This window comes from Poecilia reticulata, linkage group LG14, assembly GCF_000633615.1.
Source record: "Poecilia reticulata strain Guanapo linkage group LG14, Guppy_female_1.0+MT, whole genome shotgun sequence".
NCBI lineage: Eukaryota > Metazoa > Chordata > Actinopteri > Cyprinodontiformes > Poeciliidae > Poecilia > Poecilia reticulata.
In genome coordinates, this window is record NC_024344.1 from 6,553,475 (window position 1) to 6,575,137 (window position 21,663).

General features: G+C 37.2%; 2 protein-coding genes across 3 annotated transcripts; both read left to right on the forward strand.

Annotated features, from left to right (window-relative positions):
* The first annotated feature begins 872 nt into the window (after window positions 1-872).
* LOC103475520 (T-cell surface protein tactile) lies at window positions 873-7,818 on the forward strand. Its single transcript, XM_008427203.2, has 7 exons — window positions 873-1,044; window positions 1,269-1,613; window positions 1,910-2,019; window positions 3,811-3,967; window positions 5,444-5,863; window positions 6,448-6,550; window positions 6,714-7,818. Exons 1-7 carry the CDS (start codon window positions 972-974, stop codon window positions 6,847-6,849), a joined length of 1,344 nt encoding a protein of 447 aa, XP_008425425.1. The 5' UTR covers window positions 873-971; the 3' UTR covers window positions 6,850-7,818.
* Window positions 7,819-12,694: 4,876 nt separating this feature from the next.
* Window positions 12,695-18,465, forward strand: LOC103475519 (uncharacterized). 2 transcript variants are annotated; one of them, XM_008427201.2, is made up of 6 exons: window positions 12,695-13,039; window positions 13,610-13,699; window positions 13,786-13,828; window positions 13,953-14,077; window positions 14,626-14,684; window positions 16,524-18,465. In XM_008427201.2, exons 1-6 carry the CDS (start codon window positions 13,024-13,026, stop codon window positions 17,016-17,018), a joined length of 828 nt encoding a protein of 275 aa, XP_008425423.1. In that variant the 5' UTR covers window positions 12,695-13,023; the 3' UTR covers window positions 17,019-18,465. The 2 variants fall into 2 exon arrangements, with proteins under 2 accessions (XP_008425423.1, XP_008425424.1); XM_008427202.2 differs by having other exon boundaries at window positions 13,613-13,699.
* The last annotated feature ends 3,198 nt before the right edge of the window (window positions 18,466-21,663 follow it).

Below are 21,663 nucleotides of genomic sequence, written 5' to 3' on the forward strand. Positions count from 1 at the left end.
ATCTAGATGAAATACAAAAATTATGTTGAAAATGATTAATATTCTCAATGCAAAATCAGTATAAAAACAGGTTGACCTCATAATTTTTTACCTGCATTTGGGACGTTTTCACATGAATATTGATGATTCATCTTTGGTTGTGAAGTCTTTGAGGTTGGAAAGCCTCCATGCTATCACACTAATGTTTAGTGCAACATCTTTTGATGCCATATATTGCAAAGAAAATACACTGAAATAAGATTCCTGGGTTTCATTGTGTTGTTGGGTTTGTTCTGAGTTTGTTCAGTATGCGGTAGGATATCCACAGGGTGATTTTAAGGATGTAGTTTTATTTTTGTTTGAGCCTATCTTGCTCAAACAAATAACCACCTAAGTTGCTTTTTCAGGCATCCTAACGGAAGAAAAACACGTCATGTACGTCACAACAGTATGTGGCACAACATTGGCTGTCTGTAGAGCTAGTAAGCATTTAGGATCATATGATAGAACCCTCTGGTGGTGACAGTTATAATTGTGGTACAAAAAAAGAGCAGGTGACATTATTACAGAGGCTCAAAGGGAAGATAATACTCAAGCCAAGACAATATTGCACTTCAGCACAAGGGAAATGAGCATGTTTGAAGGATGGAGTTCAGTAAATAAACAAAATTAATTAATCCTTCTGTCTTGTTTGGTTTGTGATTTCCCTTGGTACCATTCTCGAATCATTTCAAATCTATGCTTTGCATATTTTTACTTAGCCCCGTTGACAAGCAATAATAAGTAACAGTAAACGCTGCGAAGATTTAGAGCAACAGCAAAGTTTCGACCTCAAGGTTTCCGTGCAACACGCTTTGTCTGTGTGGCTTCCTGTTAACATAGGGCATCCTGTTCTCGCAGTCTGCCAGACCCGCTCTTCAACCTCAGATGATGATGAACCGTTTCTATCTTTGCTAAATCCCTCTATGGATTCAAAGTGATTGACTGTAATCATGAGTACAAACATGGCTGGATGTGTACTGAGGATAGCCTACTCTCTTCTGCTCCTTGCTTCTTTTCTCCAAGGTAATCCAGTGCACTTGCACATGTGCTCTAGTTAATATACCAGCAATGGTGAGATGTTCACCATTTGATTTAAAATGTCTGTTGACGTCTGGATTCACAGGTTACCTAGCTAACAATGTGCTTTATTTGTCTACGTCATAGTGCCCAGCAGCCTATGCAATAGATTTTTTGTCTCGCTTTTGTTTTGTTTTTTTACTTTCAACATTATCTGATCTACTTGACAGGAGCCGAGAATGTTGAGCTGTTTTTTCATAAAACAATGGAAGCTGAGGTGGGTCAGAACATTACCGTACCCTGCTTCGTGAAAGATGCTACTGATCAGAAGATTGTCAGTATTAAATGGATGAAAAATGAAGGAACAAACCTTGCTGTGTATGACACCGTTTATGGAACTTATCGGTATTGGCCTAATGTGACCATCCAAGAGAAAAGAAATGATGCAAACAAGTTAATTGGTTCACATCTACACCTTCCTTGGGTGAACAAATGGGACAGTGGAATCTACATCTGCGAACTCTCAAAATTTCCTTCAGGTTCATTTATCAGTAAGACAAAGTTAACAGTGAAAGGTAAGACTGCTTGATTATTTATCTATATATAAAAATATTAAACAAGCAAAATGCTTGCTTGTGTCTCAGCACAATATAAATATTAGCTTTTCTCTTTATTTTCCTGTGAAAAGTTATTGTTTTCCTATCATCCAGACAATATAACAGATTTTTTTAAATGAGGAAGCTATAACCAAGCTATAATCCAAGACCAAATAAAATCATTTGGGCTTGGATTGAAGCACCAAATGGTTTTATTGCTTCTGCTACATTCTTGTTTTGTACAGAATTCATATTTACTTCAAATTTCTCCTCAGATGAAATCAAGCTATTGTGCAATACTGATGAACTTGTTGAGATTCACATTGGAGACAATGCTACAATTCAATGCACAGTCAATTCCAATGCACAGTACATATGGACTAAGGTAAGATTCTTTTGTTACCCTCACCTGAAAGTAATCCATAATATCTTTTTGTCTGACTTTCCACTGCAATGCAGTGTATACACATTATGTATACATTTTTTGAGAAGAGTGCTTCAGAATATATGTAAAAAAAAAAAGGGAAAATTTCATTTTTACAAAAAAGCTGTAACCAGATAATATTTTTATATCAGCTTTTCTCCAAACCAGTATGTATTTCACAACAAAGTCAGTGCAAAGGAGTAACTAAGAAAGCTTAAACAGCAGGTGGAGGTGTATTATGTAAAATTGACTTTTTTGAGCTTTATATCATGTTAAAAGGTTGCCTTGATTTTGTCATGCATGTTTGAGGAATCCTTGAATCTCCCATGGCAGCCATTTGGGGGTTCCTAAACGCTTTCTCATACAAAGTACTGCCTGTTTTCCCAAAGCTTTGCCCTGGAGCTGCAGTGTCCAGCTGAGCTTTCTGATATCTTACAGCTTAACGTCCTCTGTCTACATTTCAGACTTGAATTTTAAATTAAAAAAGAAATTTAAAAAGTCGAAGCGGTTTTTGACTTTTTGTCCAGATGTATGATGGAAGTGACTAATGGAAACGATCACACTGGCTAACACTTAGGCAAGCAGCACTTTTAAATTGCTTTATGCCAGCATTTCAAGTACTTAGTGGAAAACAGGAACAGGCTAATGATGGAAAAGCTTGTTGACCCAAAGTTAAAGAGCTAATTCACAGTAAGAGAAGAGAAAAAAAGACATTTGGATCAGATCACAGGAGCAGCAGTCTAAGCAGAGGTCTAAACTTCCCTCTCCCCAGCAACCTGTGTCAGCTCTGGTGGGAGAATCCAAAGGCGTTCCCAGGCCTGCTGAGAAACGCATTACCTCAATCGTGTCCTGGCTCTTCTTTTGGGACGTGCCTGGAACACCTCAACAGGGATGCATCCAGGAAGCATCCTAACCAGATACCCAAGCCTCTGCAACTGGCTCCTCTTGATATGGAAGAGCAGTGGCTCCACTTTGAGCCGCTGGTCCTCCTGGATGACAGAGCTTCTTACCCTTTCTCTGGATACCCAACAGAGGAAACTTATCTTGGCTGCTTTTATTCGTAATCTTGTTTTTTAGTTGCTGCCCAGAGCTTGTGACAATAGATGAGGACGGGAATGTAGATCGACCAGTAAGGCAAAAGCTTCGCCTTTCGACTCAGCTCTCTTTTCACCACAACAGACTGGTACAGCATTAGCATCACTGCAGACACCGCATCCATCTGCCTATTGACCTCAAGCTCCTTTTTCCCCTCATTCATGGGGCATCAACCTAGAGAGGGCACTTTGACAAACATTAGTACCGTGGGAAATTCCAGCTGACATACCATTTCAGGAAGACATGTTCTTAAGCAGTTAGGAGGCATGGTAGCAAGACCTTAAATGGCTGCTGAGAAAATTGCACAACAGGTTGTTGTTGGTTTACACCACAGAGTGAGTGACGTAGTTGATGTCAGCCCCCTTGCTTAGCTGACCTTGTGAGGGCTATAGTGGCTACAGCCTTTTCTCTGCCTATAATCCCCAGAATGCTGTGCAGTTCTGAGCTGGTATTCAGTGAAATTATCAATCAATCTACCAGACGTATTTGCGGTTGATATTGATAACGTGCCCACCGATATTGTTAATGATTTTTTTTTGTCCAGCCCTTTGTGTTGCTTTGTATAACTGTGTAAAATTATCTGCTATTAAGTGTAAATGCAAAACCACTGTTTCATACCTGGATGTTTATGTTCTAAGCTGTTTATTTCTGGAACAGAACAACAAATTTGTGTCAGACAATGAATCTCTGGAGCTCTGGGAGGTGACAGAAGCCCAGGCAGGAACTTACAGCCTGACAGTCGACACAGGAGACAAAAGTCTGCATAAAGATTTTATTATCTCTGTGCTGACTACAACCACCATTTTAAGGGCAGGTGAGCCTCCCCATTTCTTTGCTTCTACCTGCCTCTTTGTGTCATACTCAATTTCGTCAGATCCTCAGGGCTGGATTAACAATCTGACTCTGGGCCGAAGAGACTGAATGTCTTAATAAGCTGTACTGGATCAGAAAGCTGATACTTGAACTTCCATTATTATGCTTTAGCTTACTCATTTTTAATTTTAATTAGCTGAAAGGGATGATAGAGATTCAAAGGATTTAAAACTGTCATCCAGGTCATGAGGAAGTAACGGTGAATAGATTGAGAAATACTGAAGGAAAAAAAAAACAGAACCCAACGGTTTTTTCTGCAAATAAGTTGTTCAAAGAGATATGCATGAACATGAAACTGAGTTCATGTGATACAGAACTCATGGGATTTAATTCATCCCCAAATCCATCTGTGTCTTTTAACAATATGATTTTACAACTGCTGTGAGTTGGCTGTGGTCAAGTGAGAAAATAATGTCTACATGTCATCCTATATGCATGTTTCATAAATAACTAGAGGAAAACCACCTAGATGTCAAAAGTTCGTTACACTCCTTCAGCTCTATGTTCAAACCACAGAAATAAACAGAGAAACGCAAAGTGATGTGAGAGCGCAGTCTATTGGTCAGAGTAGAGAAGTACAGCAAGAAGCAGCTAAAACAAACTGAATGGTGCTTGAAATGAAACTGCTACACCAAACTCTTCCGTTTTCCAACTAAGCACCGCAACAGATCATGTTAAACATCCGTCATGTTTGTCTGTTAGACGATTTTAGCTCGACCTTAAAAAGTCTCACCAAGTGTGAAGTTATTCACAGTCTGAATATTTTTGCACATTTTAATGTGTGGACTATTGAAACAAAAGATGCTAAGTCGTGACCTTCAGTAGACCCCACCAAATAATAATTATGTTGCCTCTGGACAAAGCAAAATTTCTTTGTTAAACATGGTATTCACTCTTATAGAAATATTCCTCCTTCAAAACATGTTTTGATTTGCTCTGACTAAACTTGCTTAGGCAAGAAAGTATAGTTTTTGTATCCAATTTCTCAATTGAGAAGTTGGGGAAGTGAGAATTCACAAATTAATATAAAATGTTCCTCGACTCTGATCTGACAAAGCCTTCATTGCAAAAAGGAATTTTTAACATGAATTGTTTGGATGTAACTTGTAACAATAACTAAAAAAAAAGTATTTTAGGTTAATTCGCCTTGCCAAATTGCATTTATATATAAATGAGTATGTTAGTGTGCATGGTTGCTCGTCCGTTTACTGGCTGAGACAGACACCATCCAAATGTGACTTGAATGGATGGATGGATGTATGGATATGTGCTATTTATTTATTTGTTTCTATTATTGTTTGCAGATTGTTCATAGGATATTACTGTAGTTCCAAAATCTAGTTCATGTAACATAAGCATAACCTAATTTATCTTAGCCATTGGTTTTTATTATTATTCCTTGTTTTCCAACTTTCAGATCCAACAGAGTCAACTGAGCATCCAACTAATTCATTGCACACCAGCGCTGCAATATCATTAACCACCACACTTTCAACAGACACCCAATGGACCACTCAACCAAACTCCAGCACCTTTGGAGTCCCTGCTTCAGAGCATGTAACCCCTCCAGCAACTTCAACATCTGTCAGCGTCCCATCATCCCCTGACACCCAAACCATCACCAATTTCCTACTCAACTCCAGCATGCTGAATAATGATGTGACAGAGCTCACATCAACACAGAGAACGGCTAGTGATGTCACGAAGAATGAGTCCAGATTTTACAGACAGTCCACAGAGAACATGTTCTCAATGAGCACCACGGAGTCTGGGATAGCAGGAAGCACAGAAAGTACTGGAACAATTTCAACTGAACTTATTACCAGTACAAAGACAGGTAATAAATCTTGTTTATTTAACTTTATTACTAAAAAGCAGTCAGGGTCAGACAGCAAAGTCTTATCATTTTATAAGTCTCCAGCTGGTATCTACATTTTCTTTCTATTTGAAACGCATTATTGTTTTTAAAAAGTTTGAATTCTTATTTTTGCCTTTGGAGACATTGTGGAAAAGCTTGATTTGCTGTTATCCAGGCCAGGTCAAAGGGTCAGAAGGTAAACCATAAAAACATTTTAAGAACAAGACATGCTTGAAGCAAAACCACATGCCCAAAAAAATCAACTCCAAAAAGCCACAAATTCCTCAAATATGGGGTCTTTATAGACTCCAACTTTCTTTGCCTCATGTTTGATTACTTGTCAGGTGAAAAACTCATTAGACGGACCATCCAAAATTAATGCACAACCGAGGGAGGGGATTACAAGTAACACTTTTCAGCCTCAAGGCTAAAAGTTTTGTAATATAGTGTTGCATTTATTAAGAGTGGAATCTGGAAGCAAGATGATCAATATGTCAGGAATTTCTCTGTAGCTCCCTGTATCCTCAAATAACCAATTCTTATTTATTCAATCTGCTCCGCAGAAACCGAACGGAGTCATATCCTGTTGGTATTCATCATCGTGCTGTTGCTGCTATTGATTCTCGTGGTTGTCATTCTTTACAGGAAACAAATCATGAAAAAGAGGTAAAACTAAAATGTTTCTCCTTCGCCAGTCCCCTGCAGCCAAACTGGTTTAGCAGACATGAAAAATGCTAACATCTCTCATATTTTCAACTGTAACTCATCTGCATATTTTAATGTCCACCAATGATCAATCAATACTTTTCCTCTCACACTCCTCTTACAGGATGGATCTCCCGCCCCCGTTCAAACCTCCCCCACCTCCTGTCAAGTACACTGCTGCAAGACGAAGCGAGACGGAGCTTTACCCCACTTCCAGGTGCAACTCTTTATCAGCCCCTACCAGACCAATTTTTGTATGATAAATAAATGTTAACTTGTTTTGTATGACAGTAATATCTGTTGTACTTGTTGTGGTTGGTTGAAAGGAGTTTTACGCAGATGCAAAATATTTGTGCTTTTATCGCGGGGACATGTGTGCCAGAATTTTTTGTTAGAGCAGAACGGTGCATCTTTATGAGATCAAACAGAGTCAGATTTCTATCCCACATTTATTGGAACCTTTAGGAAGCATGTGCGGAGCCTTGAAATAAATTGCTCTTGATTGCAATTGAATAATCTTAGTTAAAAAGGGCTAATGTTCTCATACTTCAAACCATTTCAAAATACATAAATATAGCTCTGTTGCTATCATTCCCACTGGTGGTGAGATAGCCAATATCCTTATGCATTGCTGCCATGTTTTAAATCGAGTTTATGTAGATATAAAAAGAATGTAATTTGAATTTTCCTGTCAGTCAAAGGCTGACTGATTATTTTAATCTTGCAAATGGAATTTCTTGTAAATCTAAGGTGTGAAAGCGCAACAATAGGCACGAAAGAGTAATATTTTAACAACCACTGTGTTGCCATCATCAGTGGTTCAAATTCAATATTTCTAAAAGATTTGATTTGATTCTACGATTATATTCTATTAAAGCCCAATGTTGTAAAAAGGCAATAAACCAAAAAAATGCAAATAACTAATAATTTTTGATACATGTTGCCTACTCAGATATAGCAGTTCTATAAGCTGGTGGATATTTTCAGTGCACAATTACTACAAATTCATACAATTTAGAGTTTATCAGGCAAATCTAAACAGTTCTCTGAATGAGCACTTCTGCCTTTACAGGTGTAGTTCACACCATATCCACTAGATGGGGTTAAAATACACATTCCTTAAATGGCGATACAACAACCACCATCATAGTCATCATAGTGGTATCAAAATGATTAAATATATATATATTTTTTTAAGATACGCAAGTTTTTTTTTTATTGTGCGTGTGTATGAAACTGTTCTTTATGTTCTTTTTTTTTGTACATTTGTATAGTGCAATTTTAGTATTTTTTTATTTTTTTTGCTAAATGTATCAAATGTAGTAAGTTCATTGTAAATAAAAAGGAAAATAATTTTGACTCCAAGACATTTTTAAGGGCTTATTTTATGCCTGTAAATGATAGATGAGCACTGTTTTCTTGTGGAAGCTTTTTTTCTGTGTGTTTTCTATTCGTTTCCTGCATCCTGTAATGACCGCCCCCCGTCTTCTGTATAATTATAGTTATGATTTTCCATCTTCATAACCAGTGAATTAGGATTTCCTGCCATGAGGCCCACTGGAGCTCTTCTGATGTAGCTGTTCTGATGGTTTGTATAACCAGAAGTCCAATGTTAATGCCACTTGTAAAGCCAGGCTAAAACCCACAAACCACAGTAACTTAATTAACATATTCACCACATAGTCCAAAAGACAAGCCCCAAATTCACACTTCTTAGGCAAAATATTCAGCAAGTGATAAATAAATGCATCACTGGCTTGGAGACTATCTTAATTGGGCTTTTAATGATTTACATTGAATTTTCCAAAACAAGAAATGACTGGCATCTTATTCATCCACCTTGTGTGAAGCACTGGTATGTGGCAGCAAAACAGCCCACCATGTTTGACTATTGATAAAGTGTTTGTGAAAGCCATTGCATTGACTGTAAAGTTTTCTCCAGAAGGCACTTTGTTTATGCATATGTACAGTTATAAATTTATGAAAGGTGGGTGAGGAAAGCAATATTATTCTTCACACTATTTAATAGATCAATTACGAACCCTGAAGAATTTAACAAATTAAGGAAATTGGGAAGCTTCTGATGTTCAAAGACCATCAGAAGCTAATTGCTATGGTTTAAAGGTGAGTTTTGTTGCACTAAGTTTGTTTACGGTTAGCATAAAGACAAAAGTGATCTTTAAAATAAAGTTTATATATACATATTAGACATCACAACTTCAGGTCTTTGTGCTACAGTTGAAGCAGGAAGAAGATAAGATTTCTTGTTCAATATGCTTTTGTCTGCGCATTTGGTGCCTCAGTGGATCAACTTTATATTCATGCCTCAGCCTCTCTTAGCATTCAGAATTAACTTAGTCTTTTTTATTCATTTGAAAAACAAATTTTCATGAGGTTGGCTGAAAACTTGTGCAGTCTCAGCAAATCATGTGACAGAACCTTCCAGTAGCTACAGTATCTTAACAGGAAGCCTTTTTGTGGCTTCCTGTAAAGATATGTCACCTTGTTAATTTTCACAGACCCACTCTATAATCTCAGCTGACAGTGAACCTAAATCCCTCTATGTGAACCTAAATCCCTCAGCAAGACTGACTAACTTAAAGATGGCTGGAAGTGTACCGGAGATAGCCTTCTCCCTTCTGCTCCTTGTCTCTTCTATCCAAGGTAACTTTTGTGCTCATACAATGTTACAAGCAAGGTTAGGATATTTGCCTTTGGTTTAGAAATGTTTGTTGATTTCTGGTATAAATAGCAGCCTCATTAATATACTTTGAAATACTTTTATCTGTCTGCATTCTAGTGCTTGGAAACCTGTGTTGTCAGCTTTAAAGTGCAATAGATTTTTGTCTCCTCACGTTTAGTTTTTCTTTTTTTTTTTTACTTTCAACATTATCTGATCTACTTGGCAGGAGCCGAGAATATTGAGCTGTTTTTTTATGAAACAATGGAAGCTGAGGTGGGTCAGATCATTACCATACCTTGCTTCATGAAAGATGCTGCTGATCCATTTATATATCCACATAAATGTGTCTGGCTGATGAGGGAACAGCCAAACAGTTTCAAGAGGAAGTTATGACCATGATTTGTAAGAACTCTCGATGCATTCTGACCTCTCATCAGATTTTAATGGTTTTTCAGCATTTCTATATTTTTAGGAAATCAAATATACATCACATTTTCTACCTAGATCAGGACAGATTAATGTGCAATACAAGTGAAGCTGTGGAGGTCTACATAGGTGACAATGTCACGAAGAACAGCTGAAAACTTAACGGGTTTATCAACTGCGGTAACAATTTGGCTCCAACTCCTCCCCTTGTCATTTCTATATTCTTTGCACGAAACGTTGAATAAATATTAATGTTGTTTCCACAAATCATGTCCAATGTCCGCTGGACTTCTGGTTGCACCGTGTCAGCTGTTTGGGATTCTCCTCCGTAATTTCCCCTCAGAAAGCAGGAGAAGAATCTGCGCTTTCTGATTGGCTACCTGTCACATTCRGCGTTAAACTCCCAGTCGGGGAAAACCCCTGATTTAGATCGGAGCGGCCACGACGATCTAAATCACACTACAGGATGATCGGTTACAAAATCACCAGCGACAATCTTAGATCGGCCAACGATCTAAGATTGTCATAAGGGGAAAATAGGGACAAAAAATCTTGTAGTATGAACTACTGCAATAGGTAGTCGGATGTTCCCATCTTCTCTATCTAAATCTAGTGATTACTGAAGGTCAATACAGACTTCATAATCTGCACTCTTTTGGTTGAATGCAGTATTTATTTCCACTTTGGTTTTATGTTGTTTAGTTTTTATTCAAGTACATTTTTTGTTAATGGAGACTGAGAATCCATTAACACTGGAACTGATTTAGTTAATCAGTTCCTGTGTTATGTGTTCTTTTGAAAATAAAGTTTCATCTATCTATGGCAGGAAATCACGTGCATTATTAGTCATTTCCACTAAATCAGTGTCAAAAGGTCTTGAAACAATATTATCGTTTATTGCAATAATTTTTTAGACAATTAATCGTCCAGCAAAATTTGTTATCGTGACAGGCCTCCTCACACTCTCTCAAAACTGGGTGCTGATCAGTAAGAGATTGTACCACCACTAAGCAAACAATTGACTAGCCTCCAGACTTTTTTATTATAAAAAATGGCTCAGAGACAAACATGTGAACTCAGGAACTTTTACTGCTTACACCTATTATGCTTTTTTTTTCTTTCTTCTTTGAAGTTTGATGTTACCGTTTTACATTATTTTAGAATAGTAGTTTTACAGGTAATCTCTTGATTGTATTGATGTGTAATTCTGCTATTAATTTTAGATATTTCTTTGTATTAGTCTGTAAAGTTGACTCCTAAAAGTCTAACAAGGCCTTCACTAATATGCAGTTGTACAGACAGGACAAGTCTTTCTTTTAACATTGTTTTAAGTTTCATATGTCCCTGCTCAATTAAATTTAAATTTAAATAAATGAACAAAGCTGGAGATAGGCACCAGCAACCCTCCCGACCCCACTGAGGGACAAGGGTGTCAGAAAATGGATGGATAGATGGATGGATGGATAAATTAACAAAATTTACCCCGGTGAATAATGTGTTATTGATGCATTATGGTGTTTATGTGCTTTGTTTGAGAATAATGTGTGTGGTTGTTGTGGAATATGGAGGAAAGATATTTTATATATAGGTTTTAAATTGCATTTATCAACACATTCATATTTTGTACTTCCAAGTAAGAAGGTCATCCTCAGCTGGAGTGTCATGTTTTCTTGGTTTACAATAACAACATACAAGTTCGATCATTTCAAAAACAAGAATTAGGTGTGCCAGTGTGAATAGTTGTTGTGGATTTCTTTTTATGCACTTATGGTCAACACGCTTCAAAACATACATACAACACTACTAATACATAGTTAAACATCTAGTCGAGGAGAAATCATGCCCTGTTCAGCAATTATTAACCCGAAAAGAAGCAACAAGGAGGAGAGACTGAGCAAACTTTTCCCAGCCTCCATTCAGATTTTTTAATTTCTTTATATTTCTTGAGTGCATAGGCAACTTTCTGGGTTCATGTTACATTTACCAGCAATATTATATTCTCAGAATCTTGAACTTTAAATGACGGTAATTTTAAACGCTGGTATTTTGGCCTGACTTGGTCAAATCTGCAAATCTTTTAGTTTATCAGATATGCAGCTATCAATGATAAACTCATCTGATCCTTCTTTCTGCCAATCATTCAGATAACCTAAAAGACATTACTGAGCTAGCCTGGAGAACAACATGATGGTGTTGATGCCTTAAGGACATGGTCTCAACACTTCAAAATACAATCAAAAAGTCCATCTAAAGGCTATTTCAAAACAAAGTTTGATGCAGTGCCGGCTGTGATGGAGGTGTAGTCGTCTCTATTTCTTTTATGGAACTTATGAATGGAGATTTTCAGCCTGAAAGCCCAGTGAGGTCTTTTCATGTAGCCGTTTATGTTGCCAATAGACGAGGAGCTCAATATCAAAGACCACTGTTGTCCACAGCTACCACAAATTGACACTTCTGTTGACAAAGCAGGGCTAAAACCACAAACCACAATGTACGTAAAGGCTAGCAAACATATTCACCACACACTATCAAACCCGATATATTTTTTTTCCTTCTTCTTTTGTAATTGACTTTGGTCATTTAAAATTAAAATTGAATAAAAATCAATTGTACTTTACATAAATTCCACCCCCAACTCTCGCAATCTCACCCAAATGTTGTCACGTTATACTAACACGGCCTTGTGTACATTCACACACACAGTTTCCTATTTAGTTTTACAGAGAAAAAAATTCACGACAGCAATTTTTTTTTCTTTTCTTTCTGATTTTCCGACCACACTTGCAAAACCACAAGCTATTGTGCATGCAAGATATAAATTTGAGATACACCATCTCTGCAGTTTTACAATAGTAAAGTGATAATGTACTGTAGAAAAAGAAATTTGGGCGAGTGCTGATAGTTGCATCCTCACCGTGAAAATGCAAATATAATGAAGAATCAAAGTAAAAAAAAAAAAAAAAAAAGGTTTTGCTGACTGAACATCTGGTCTTAACCTCAACAACAACCACCTGCTTTGGTAACCTAACTGGAATGTCCTCCTTTTGGTTCATTTTGATCAAATGTTATGCCAAGTTAAGATGATATGATGAAATTATGTTTTTACCCCCCAAAATGGCATTGAGGCAATCTGCTTCGAAATGAGGTTACATTGTTTCCTGTTTGTAACTGAAAAGCAGCAAGTTTTCAAAGCGCAGTGAAAGCAGAGAGGGAGCAGAGGCGGAGTAAAAATAGACAGTGTAGTACACCTCACCGACGGAGCGCAGTGATGCCCCATACAATGAGGAAAACTGAGACAACGAGACAACCAGCTTAGTTAAGGACAATGGGACAAATGGAAGGTAAGAACATTTCTTTTAAATTTGTACAGCAGAAAGACAAAATACTATAATATATACGTAATTCAAGGAAATATTAGCCTCAATGTGAATGTCGCAAAGGCCAGATCACAAATTGAGCAAATGTAAAAAACGTGTCACAACAAAAGGTCACAGGAAAGAAAATAGTGGCAATGAAAAGTTTTCCCATTTCTTACACAGGAATATGCGCAAAGTCACAATAAAACTCAGATTTTAAAAGAAAGAATCCTAACTTGTCTCCTTGTTTTTTGTGTGAATAAGACAAAGGAACACAAAAAAACAGGGGCACAGATATAACTATTGTTCAGAACTGCATTATTTCTTTCAGTGGCTAAAACGAAGAATGACTATTGTTTTCAATTTGTCATGAAGAATCTTTGACCGCAATTGTCAGTTGTTGGGTGTTTGTCACAAGCTCAAATTTATGCTTTCAATATGACAGTTCAAAAAGTAAAGATGTAAATTTATAAATATTTTAGTCTTCATTTCAACACAAATTAAAGTTTTCTTTTTTCCCTTTCTTGTCATGTCATGTTTGCTGTTTGGTAACAGTAGCCCTGACACTCGTGTCTCTGGCCTTGCTCATCTCTGTGTGTCTGAATATCATCTTCTGCTACAGACAAAGACACATGTCATGTAAAGGTAAATTAACGGTTCCCTTTCCCACATATTTTGTGCTTTTTCTCTTTAAAATATGTTACAAAATTGTTGCCCTTGTGTTTACTCAGAACCACATAACTGCTGCCAACCACACGGTTCGGAAGAAGAAACGTATGTTTATTTTCAGTTCGCTTTGGAATTAGACTTAACTGTGCAGAATACAATTCAGTTCAACATGTATTAAATTCCTATTTAAGACAAAGTGTAAAACTGGTCTTTTCATATCCGATTGCAGCCTGTCACAAATCGAAGGGCAACATTTTGGTAACGTCAGACATCAAGAGGAGCAGGAAAATCCCCACAATCATCATGAGCGACAGGAAAATCCAATCTATGGCAACATCAGCACAGAAAGACGTGGTAAGCACAAATCTGCTTTCTGATACCTATTAAATAAGGGGAAATCTATGAATGTGTTTATGATTGTATGACTCAATCGAGAAGAAAAAATAATGTTTTTTTTTTCTTAAAAAGGGCTGTGAATGGTTTTCCTGTTTTTGAACAAAACTTGCTTTCCTTTTCACAATCATTATTTCAAACATTTTGCACTCCAACCTCAGAAACAAGTTGCACCTTGAATTTCTTTTCTGATATGTACATCCAGTGTTATAAATAGGGTCTGTTAGTACAGTACGCACACAGTTGGACAACAGGAAACAAGACTAGAAACACTGGAATTGGTATCTGAATTATGGATTCCAATTTTGGCAGAAAATTCCTATGTTTAAGGAATTGGACGTAATTCTGATAATATTTTTGCTTAAATTTTAAAATATTAGGCTTGGTCAGATATAAATTTGATTATTCTATGTTGAACAAAGATTCCTTTAAAATACAAACTAATTTCTTTATCAGTTTTAAAAAATAAAAAATAAAGTCAAGTAACTTACAAATGTGTGTTACGGCAGGTTCTTCAGAGGTTTGCTACGAGACGATGTCCATGCAGCGCACTAGAGATTGTCTTAAGGTAACAGTTTAAGAAATCAGTTGTGTTTTTAATAATTCAGAAGTCATCCATTTCAGTTATATGACATTTTCAGTTATATGACATAATCTTAATTGCCCTTTATCAGTAAAATTTTATATTGTCACAGTTGCCTAGAAGTCAAAATAAGGTTGCAAAGAGTCAGAAATATAAAGCCATTGGGCTTTACTCTTCCAGTTTCACTCCGTTTTTTTTTTTTAGGGGCAAGATGTTCATTTTTGGTGTTGCTTTCAATTTGTCGGGGCTTTGTTAATTCAAGTCAGCAGCATTAGCACACGGCTGACACTGCTTTGACTTAAATGTTGCTTTTGTTACAGATGAGCTTCCATGAAAAGACTGACTTTAACTTGCCTCATCAGAGTTTCTTGTACTCAAAGGAGCCTCAAGGTGACCGATGGCTCTGTACCTTTGTAGTTTCTTCACCAGTGGCATTTTGCTGAGATGTGATGAATATTTTATTCTGTAGTCGTTGTGCTAGCAATTTAAGCCGGCATTTAAATGCTGTCAAAGTTCACCTTAGTGGTGATCCTTGCTTTACTGAGAAAACAAAATATGACTTCATTTGCCCTCAGTGGAAATTAAATCATTGCTTCAGAAACTATAAACAAAAATGTATTGTAAACTACCATTTTCAGTGTGAAAGTTTTCTTCTTATATTGTATTAGTTCAACTGTTACGATAGTCCCAAGACTTTGATGTATAATCAAATTAGCGAACTGTACATTTTGAGTTACGGGCCTTCCACGTTCTTCGGCACCTAATAAATTAATATTTTATTGCAGAAGCATAATCTCACAATTTTCTTTAATAAAAATCAATTTGTAAATTTAAGTACATTTAAAATGATTTATTTAGTCCTATTTTAAATAAGTATTTCTTATATCAAATTACCAGCACCATTCACGGATTTTACAAAATAAGAAAACAATAAATACATTTATTTAAATGTCAAAATGGTATAAATTGGAAAAGATACTCTGCTCCATTTCTCTGAGCCACTAGTCAGCATTGGAAAAAAGAACAAGAGAATATGCTATTCAGGAAAATAAGAAGAAAGTTGCTACTCAATTAAACTTCCCCAGAAACTTAAAAACACATAAAACTGTGACAAAAATAAAAACACACAGCATATGCTGTGAGAAAAGTTTATTACTGCAATAAAATATTTTTTTATACATTCCTAACACCTCTTCACCAAGGGTCCTAATAGGGTGGGGGCTTTGTTTATGATTGATTCTGCTCATTAATTTCGTAATAATCATACAGCTGATTTGCATGCATTTCACTCAGAAATGCCCTTTGAAATAAATCACATTGATTATTATTTTCAAGAGCTTTGCAGTTGCAATTAAATTCTGGTCGAGGCAAATTATGTGAAAAACAGTGCTCTGCAGACGAGATCAAAATTAAACTGTAAAATATCCGAAGGGAACCTAACCCTGCACATAAAACACTCTCCCTGCTGTGAACCATGGAGGTGACAGCATTCTGTGGGAATGTTTTTCTATAGCAGAAAGTTGAAAGCTGGTTGTATATCTGTCCTTCTGTTCACATAGGACTAAATTTATCATTGCATGTTATTTGTTGTACATGTCAAGCAGATCAGTTGCGACCATGCTGACAGATTTCGTTTCAGAACGGAAGGCAGCTAGCATCTCTGACACACATTGTGGTCAGCGGAACTGCAAACCAGTGAGCACCGTTGAGAAGAAATTGTTCTAAAAATAGACTAGACAAGCGCTACAAAAATAGAAGTGTGTCTGAAGCAAAAAAAGGAGAAAGAAAACGTCTCACATTTTCACCTGTTGTCTCTAATACCAGCCTCCGGAGTCTGACCTGAATTACGCCTCGCTGGATCTGAAGATCGCAAAGAATCGCAAGAAAAACAGACACATGCAAGGCCAGGCACAAGGACGCCACAAGAAACACGATTCGCTGGCAGAGCACCCGACGTCTCCCTTGAACGCCTTCTTAGAGGTGGACACGGAAGTGGACGCTCACCTGCCATCCAGAGACACCAGTGTCATGGTCTCACACAGCAGCATCTATCTCAACAGTCAACAGATAGCCCAGGAGGCAGAGGAGATGGAAAGAGAGAGAGGCATCAACATGGACAAGGACAATGTGGGATGGGATGGCTTACAGGAGAGCGAGGAAGGACGGAGAAGAGATTGGGATGAAGATCAAGAAAGTGAGGACAGAAAAGACGATTGCGATAATCGCAATGGGAATATATGTATAGAGCTTTCAGAGGTAGAAAATACTCAGAGCTGCTCAGATCAAGTCACTGACAGCTTTGGCCATGATTGTGTCTAACTATATATTTAAGTATTATATTACTTTTCTCAAACTTTTCAACTTGTACTCTAGAAAAATGTGAAACTATTTTCATATTTTTAGAGCAAAAAACTATCATCTTCAGTTTTCTCCACGCTTCGCAGAGTTGAGCAATTTCCTCCTTGACACAGACAATCTACCTCTTAAAGTCTCCATATTGAGCAACAGGAACATAACTATGCTTTCTCTGTAATAAACTACTTTAAAAAAAGAAAGAGGAAATTCTGCGTGACATTTAGAGGTCAAGAACCATGTGGAAAGTGCAGATTGTTGTGAAACGCAGGGAAAAGATTGAATCATCACAGGACACAGAGGAACTTTCACTCCTTTGATGTCTCTTATTCGTCCATCAGAAGATGTCTCATAAAAAAGTATGAAGGCAGAAAAAAAAAAAAAAAGCATTTCTGTTTTCCATGGTGTGGGCGATTGTAGTTTGAATAACTGCACCTTCCTGTTCCACGGGCAAACCAACTTTTAAATCATTCTAAAAAAATTAAGCTAACAGTATAGAAATTGGAAGCAAACACATAATGATGACAATAAATAGCAGTTTGCTTTTTTATCTTCCCCACGGGGAGAATTGTCACACTGTTTAAACTGCAAATGTCACCCACGGTGGATTTTCCCTGTCAAAGCTGTGACAAAAGGTCATTATGTTTACAGTCTGAGCTAATGCTCCAGCTGTTTAAATGAATGTCTTCCTCTCTGTGATCCCCAATTTGCGGAGTAATTTACTGCCCTGGTGTCTACTGACAGCAAAAGCTCGAAGGTGAAATCAGCACTCACACGCCTTTAAGCACATTGTCTGTTGACAGTTTTTCAAAGCATAAGAGCCTATTTCACACTTACGAATTATATGTGACCCCTAAGCATTATGGATAGACAGAAAGCTACAAAGAAACGCAATCACAAGTAAAAGTTCCCTTTTCATAAAAGTCACCCTTTTGCGTGGAAAATTTTGATTCAATGTCTTGTAAAGGGATTCACATCCTCTGAACTCCAAGATATTTTATTCCAACTGCAAATTTAAATTCATTTCTTATTCAAGATTGATTTTATATGATAAAGATAAACCTGCAGAAACTAGCCCACAATTGTGAATCCAAACGTATTCATGGTTTTCAAAATTTTAAGCAAAAAATACTCTTAAGATATGTTCAGTATTTGGATTCACAACTCTTTACTCTGATGCACTTTAACAAAACGTAAGCCAACCAACTGACTGCTTTCAAAACCAACAAATAGAATGTCTTACATGTAAAAGTCAATCGCAAAATAAGTCTACGTGTTTTGTTTCTCAGAGGTTTGTGAGAATATTACCACAACGCATCAGAAAGACCAAGAACCGCAGCGCACAGGTCCGAGATATACTAATAGTTAGAGAGACGAGTATGTCACAACTGCAAATCTACCAGCACATGTCGAACTGACAGGCCTCGCAAAGACTATCAAGAATCCAAGAAAACTCCAAGAGAATTCAGATTTTTCAGATTTTAAAACCACATGTCTTTTTTTTTTTTCTTTTTTGTTCAACTAATAATTAAGTTTTATTTTATGCAAGCCTATCACATAACCTTACCCAAAAAAAGTTTGTGGGTATGTAACAGTGCAAAATGCTAAAGTTTAAGAGCTGTAAATACTTTTCCAATGCTCTGTAAATTCAACTTCTAAGAAGGGTCTGATGAGCAACATATGAAGGCCTACATATACTACCAGAAAAAGACAGCCGCCATTGCTATGAATTCCGTCAAAGTTTCAGTCGTTGTATGACATTGCTCCTCGGAAACCCCGAGGCACAGGATTAATCCCAGCTTCCTTTGGTTGAGCTGCAGATTTAACGTTTCTTGCGACAGCAGATGATTGCATGATGAAAGGTGACGGAAATTCTTTCAAGTCCTTTCCTCTTTTTACAAAAAACAAAGCTATGTGTCAGAAAGGTGAGCCACTGACACTCGACAGTGACGGCTTAATGTGCGCAGATGCTCCTCTCTGAAGAGACTTGAAACAGTGATTTATTATAATGAACAGCAGCAGCAAATGTCAAAATTACATTTTTATTCCACTGTGTTGTACAAATTGAGAAATAAATGTTACTTTATTCTTTATAGGACAGATGTCCAATCAATAGTTTTCAAAAAATGTAATTATTTGTCCAAGATAATAGCTCGTCTTTCACAAGCTTAATATTGTAATATTGTTTAATAATGCTGAGTGATTTTTGAAAGATTTCAAGTTATTCAGTGTACATAATTTTGTCATGTTGCTACTGATAAAAAGACCAGTTAAAAAAATAATGCCACTTTTTTCAGCCAGTCTAATGATTTCTAGTGATAAAACACCACTTCCACTATAATGTTAATTTATGACTGTTTTGCTTGTGCCTCTGCGTCGTTGAATTGTTTCTTTTTAAATTACTCTGATGACTTTTTGCTTGGCAGCAAAAATTAATGAATAATGCTTTACAAAAAAGTTTTGACCGTAAATGTAGACCAATTTTTATTGGTCATCCTTTAGTCGTTTCTTAATGTATTTAACAGCAGCCAGGTTACACATGGATGACTAGTCATGATTGAGGACCAATAGCATATCTTTAAAATTGGTGCCTTTTTAATAAATGAGAAGACATTTAATCAATTTCATTTAAATTACCCAGACATGTTATGCAAATAGGACCCAAATCCATTGTGACTATATACCAGATTTATATTCTATGAGTCCTGTGCTCTATAGACTAAGTGTGCTTGTCAGTAACACACACCTTCAAAGAATCTAAGGCAGAAGTTCCCAAATGCAGCCTTTGGAAGGATTTTATGAGACAGCAGTCCACAATTAAGGAATAGCTCACATTTATCTCACCAGACTGATGATGGTGATATACTTCAAAAAAATTATAGTGAAATGTTCAATTATCAAAAAAAAAAAGATGCAGACAAATTAAAATAGTCTTAAAGTGGAAGACTTAAAGAGGGGGTAATACGTATTTTCCAAGCACATACCATTATTTTGTACCACAATCAAATAATTATATTACATTCAGGTCTTATGGAAAGTCTGCATATTTATCAAAAACAACTTAATTAAAATCAACGTTAAAACCCAAGTCTTTTGCAAGCCAGCGGAAGAATGAGGGGCACAAAGTATCATTGGACGCAAGTGTGAAAGCCGTGTGAGATGCATTTTGCATTTACAAAGCGGCTGAGTAATGACTTAAATACCGGTAATACTGGCTTGTGAAAATCTTCCTCGCGGAAAATGCTTAATAACAAGTTGCATAAAAAATGCTCTTAAACGTAAACCCGCATTTTCTGCACCACATGTTTTTATGCTTCTACAGAGCTACCATTGGAATTTACACAAAAAAATCAAGCATAACTACTTTCACCTATTGATCTTTGATTTGACTATAAATAAGTGTCATTATGACAAAAAAAACGGGATGTTTACTACCTTAGACCAGACAAATGTGATTTTTGCTGTCGATAACAGCTTCATTCAACTGGTCATGAGGTCGGCTGTAGGCCTTGATCCATTTCTTGCATTAGTACAGGTTCTGTTTGGGTGTTGGAAATGTAATCATATCCGTTTTGGCCGGGAAACTAGGAATTTGATCTATTTTCCCCGCCATGCTCGCGTGTTAGCATTTTCCCGTACGTTTCGGGTATTAAAGTAAATATGTCGCCAAACCGTTCTCATGGTGCAAATGCGCGCCCCAATTGCGAACGCCGATTGGTCAGTTGCTGACGAATCCCTGTAGAATGATTGGCAGGTGGCGTGTGCGTCGGCGCATGTGTCAAGCTGAAACCAATCGGTGCGCGTATTGGTTTCAGCAAATCACGTGACCGATACAGGAACTGTTTCGAAATGACATTAACGTGCCAAACTGTGTTTATACGGAAGCGAATCTATCAATCTATCAAATGCATTTGCTACAAACGAATTCTTGATCTTTTACGGAACAGCGTCAACTATGGAACAGCTTCAGCAGTGTGGGACCATTTTGATCTTATATTGGAAAATAAATTTGTTTTCATTTTTGTTGTTTCATCCTGTTCTTGTCAGTTTCTACTTGATCTATCTGAATCCAAATTCAGCTGAAATTGACTCTTAGTTTACTGCGGGCTGCACAGTGGCGCAGTTGGTAGAGCTGTTGCCTTGCGAAGGTTCTGGGTTCGATTCCCGGCCCCGGTCTTTCTGCATGGAGTTTGCATGTTCTCCCTGTGCATGCGTGGGTTTTCTCCGGGTTCTCCAGTTTCCTCCCACAGTCCAAAAAAACATGACTGTCAGGTTAATTGGCCTTTCCAAATTGCCCCTAGGTGTGTGTGTGCATGGTTGTGTGTCCTGTGTGTCTCTGTGTTGCCCTGCGACAGACTGGCGACCTGTCCAGGGTGAACCCCGCCTCTCGCCTGGAACGTTAGCTGGAGATGGGCACCAGCAACCCTCCCAACCCCACCTTTATCTATCCGTGAAATCCGTGAAGTAGTTACTTTTACAATTACTATAGACTACAGCATAATTAAATACTTTACATTGAAACCACCTCCCGACCCCACTGAGGGACAAGGGTGCAAGAAAATGGATGGATGGATGATGTTCTGCAGGTTAAGTGTTGCATATGTTTGACTAA

Excerpts from the sequence above, each read along its gene's own strand:
- LOC103475520 (XM_008427203.2), top strand. The coding sequence starts at position 972 with ATGAGTACAAACATGGCTGGATGTGTACTGAGGATAGCCTACTCTCTT. Across the intron at positions 3,968-5,443 it reads AACCACCATTTTAAGGGCAG|ATCCAACAGAGTCAACTGAG; the intron begins GTGAGCCTCCCC and ends TCCAACTTTCAG. Across the intron at positions 5,864-6,447 it reads TATTACCAGTACAAAGACAG|AAACCGAACGGAGTCATATC; the intron begins GTAATAAATCTT and ends TCTGCTCCGCAG.
- LOC103475519 (XM_008427201.2), top strand. Across the intron at positions 13,700-13,785 it reads AAGACACATGTCATGTAAAG|AACCACATAACTGCTGCCAA; the intron begins GTAAATTAACGG and ends GTGTTTACTCAG. Across the intron at positions 14,685-16,523 it reads GCACTAGAGATTGTCTTAAG|CCTCCGGAGTCTGACCTGAA; the intron begins GTAACAGTTTAA and ends CTCTAATACCAG.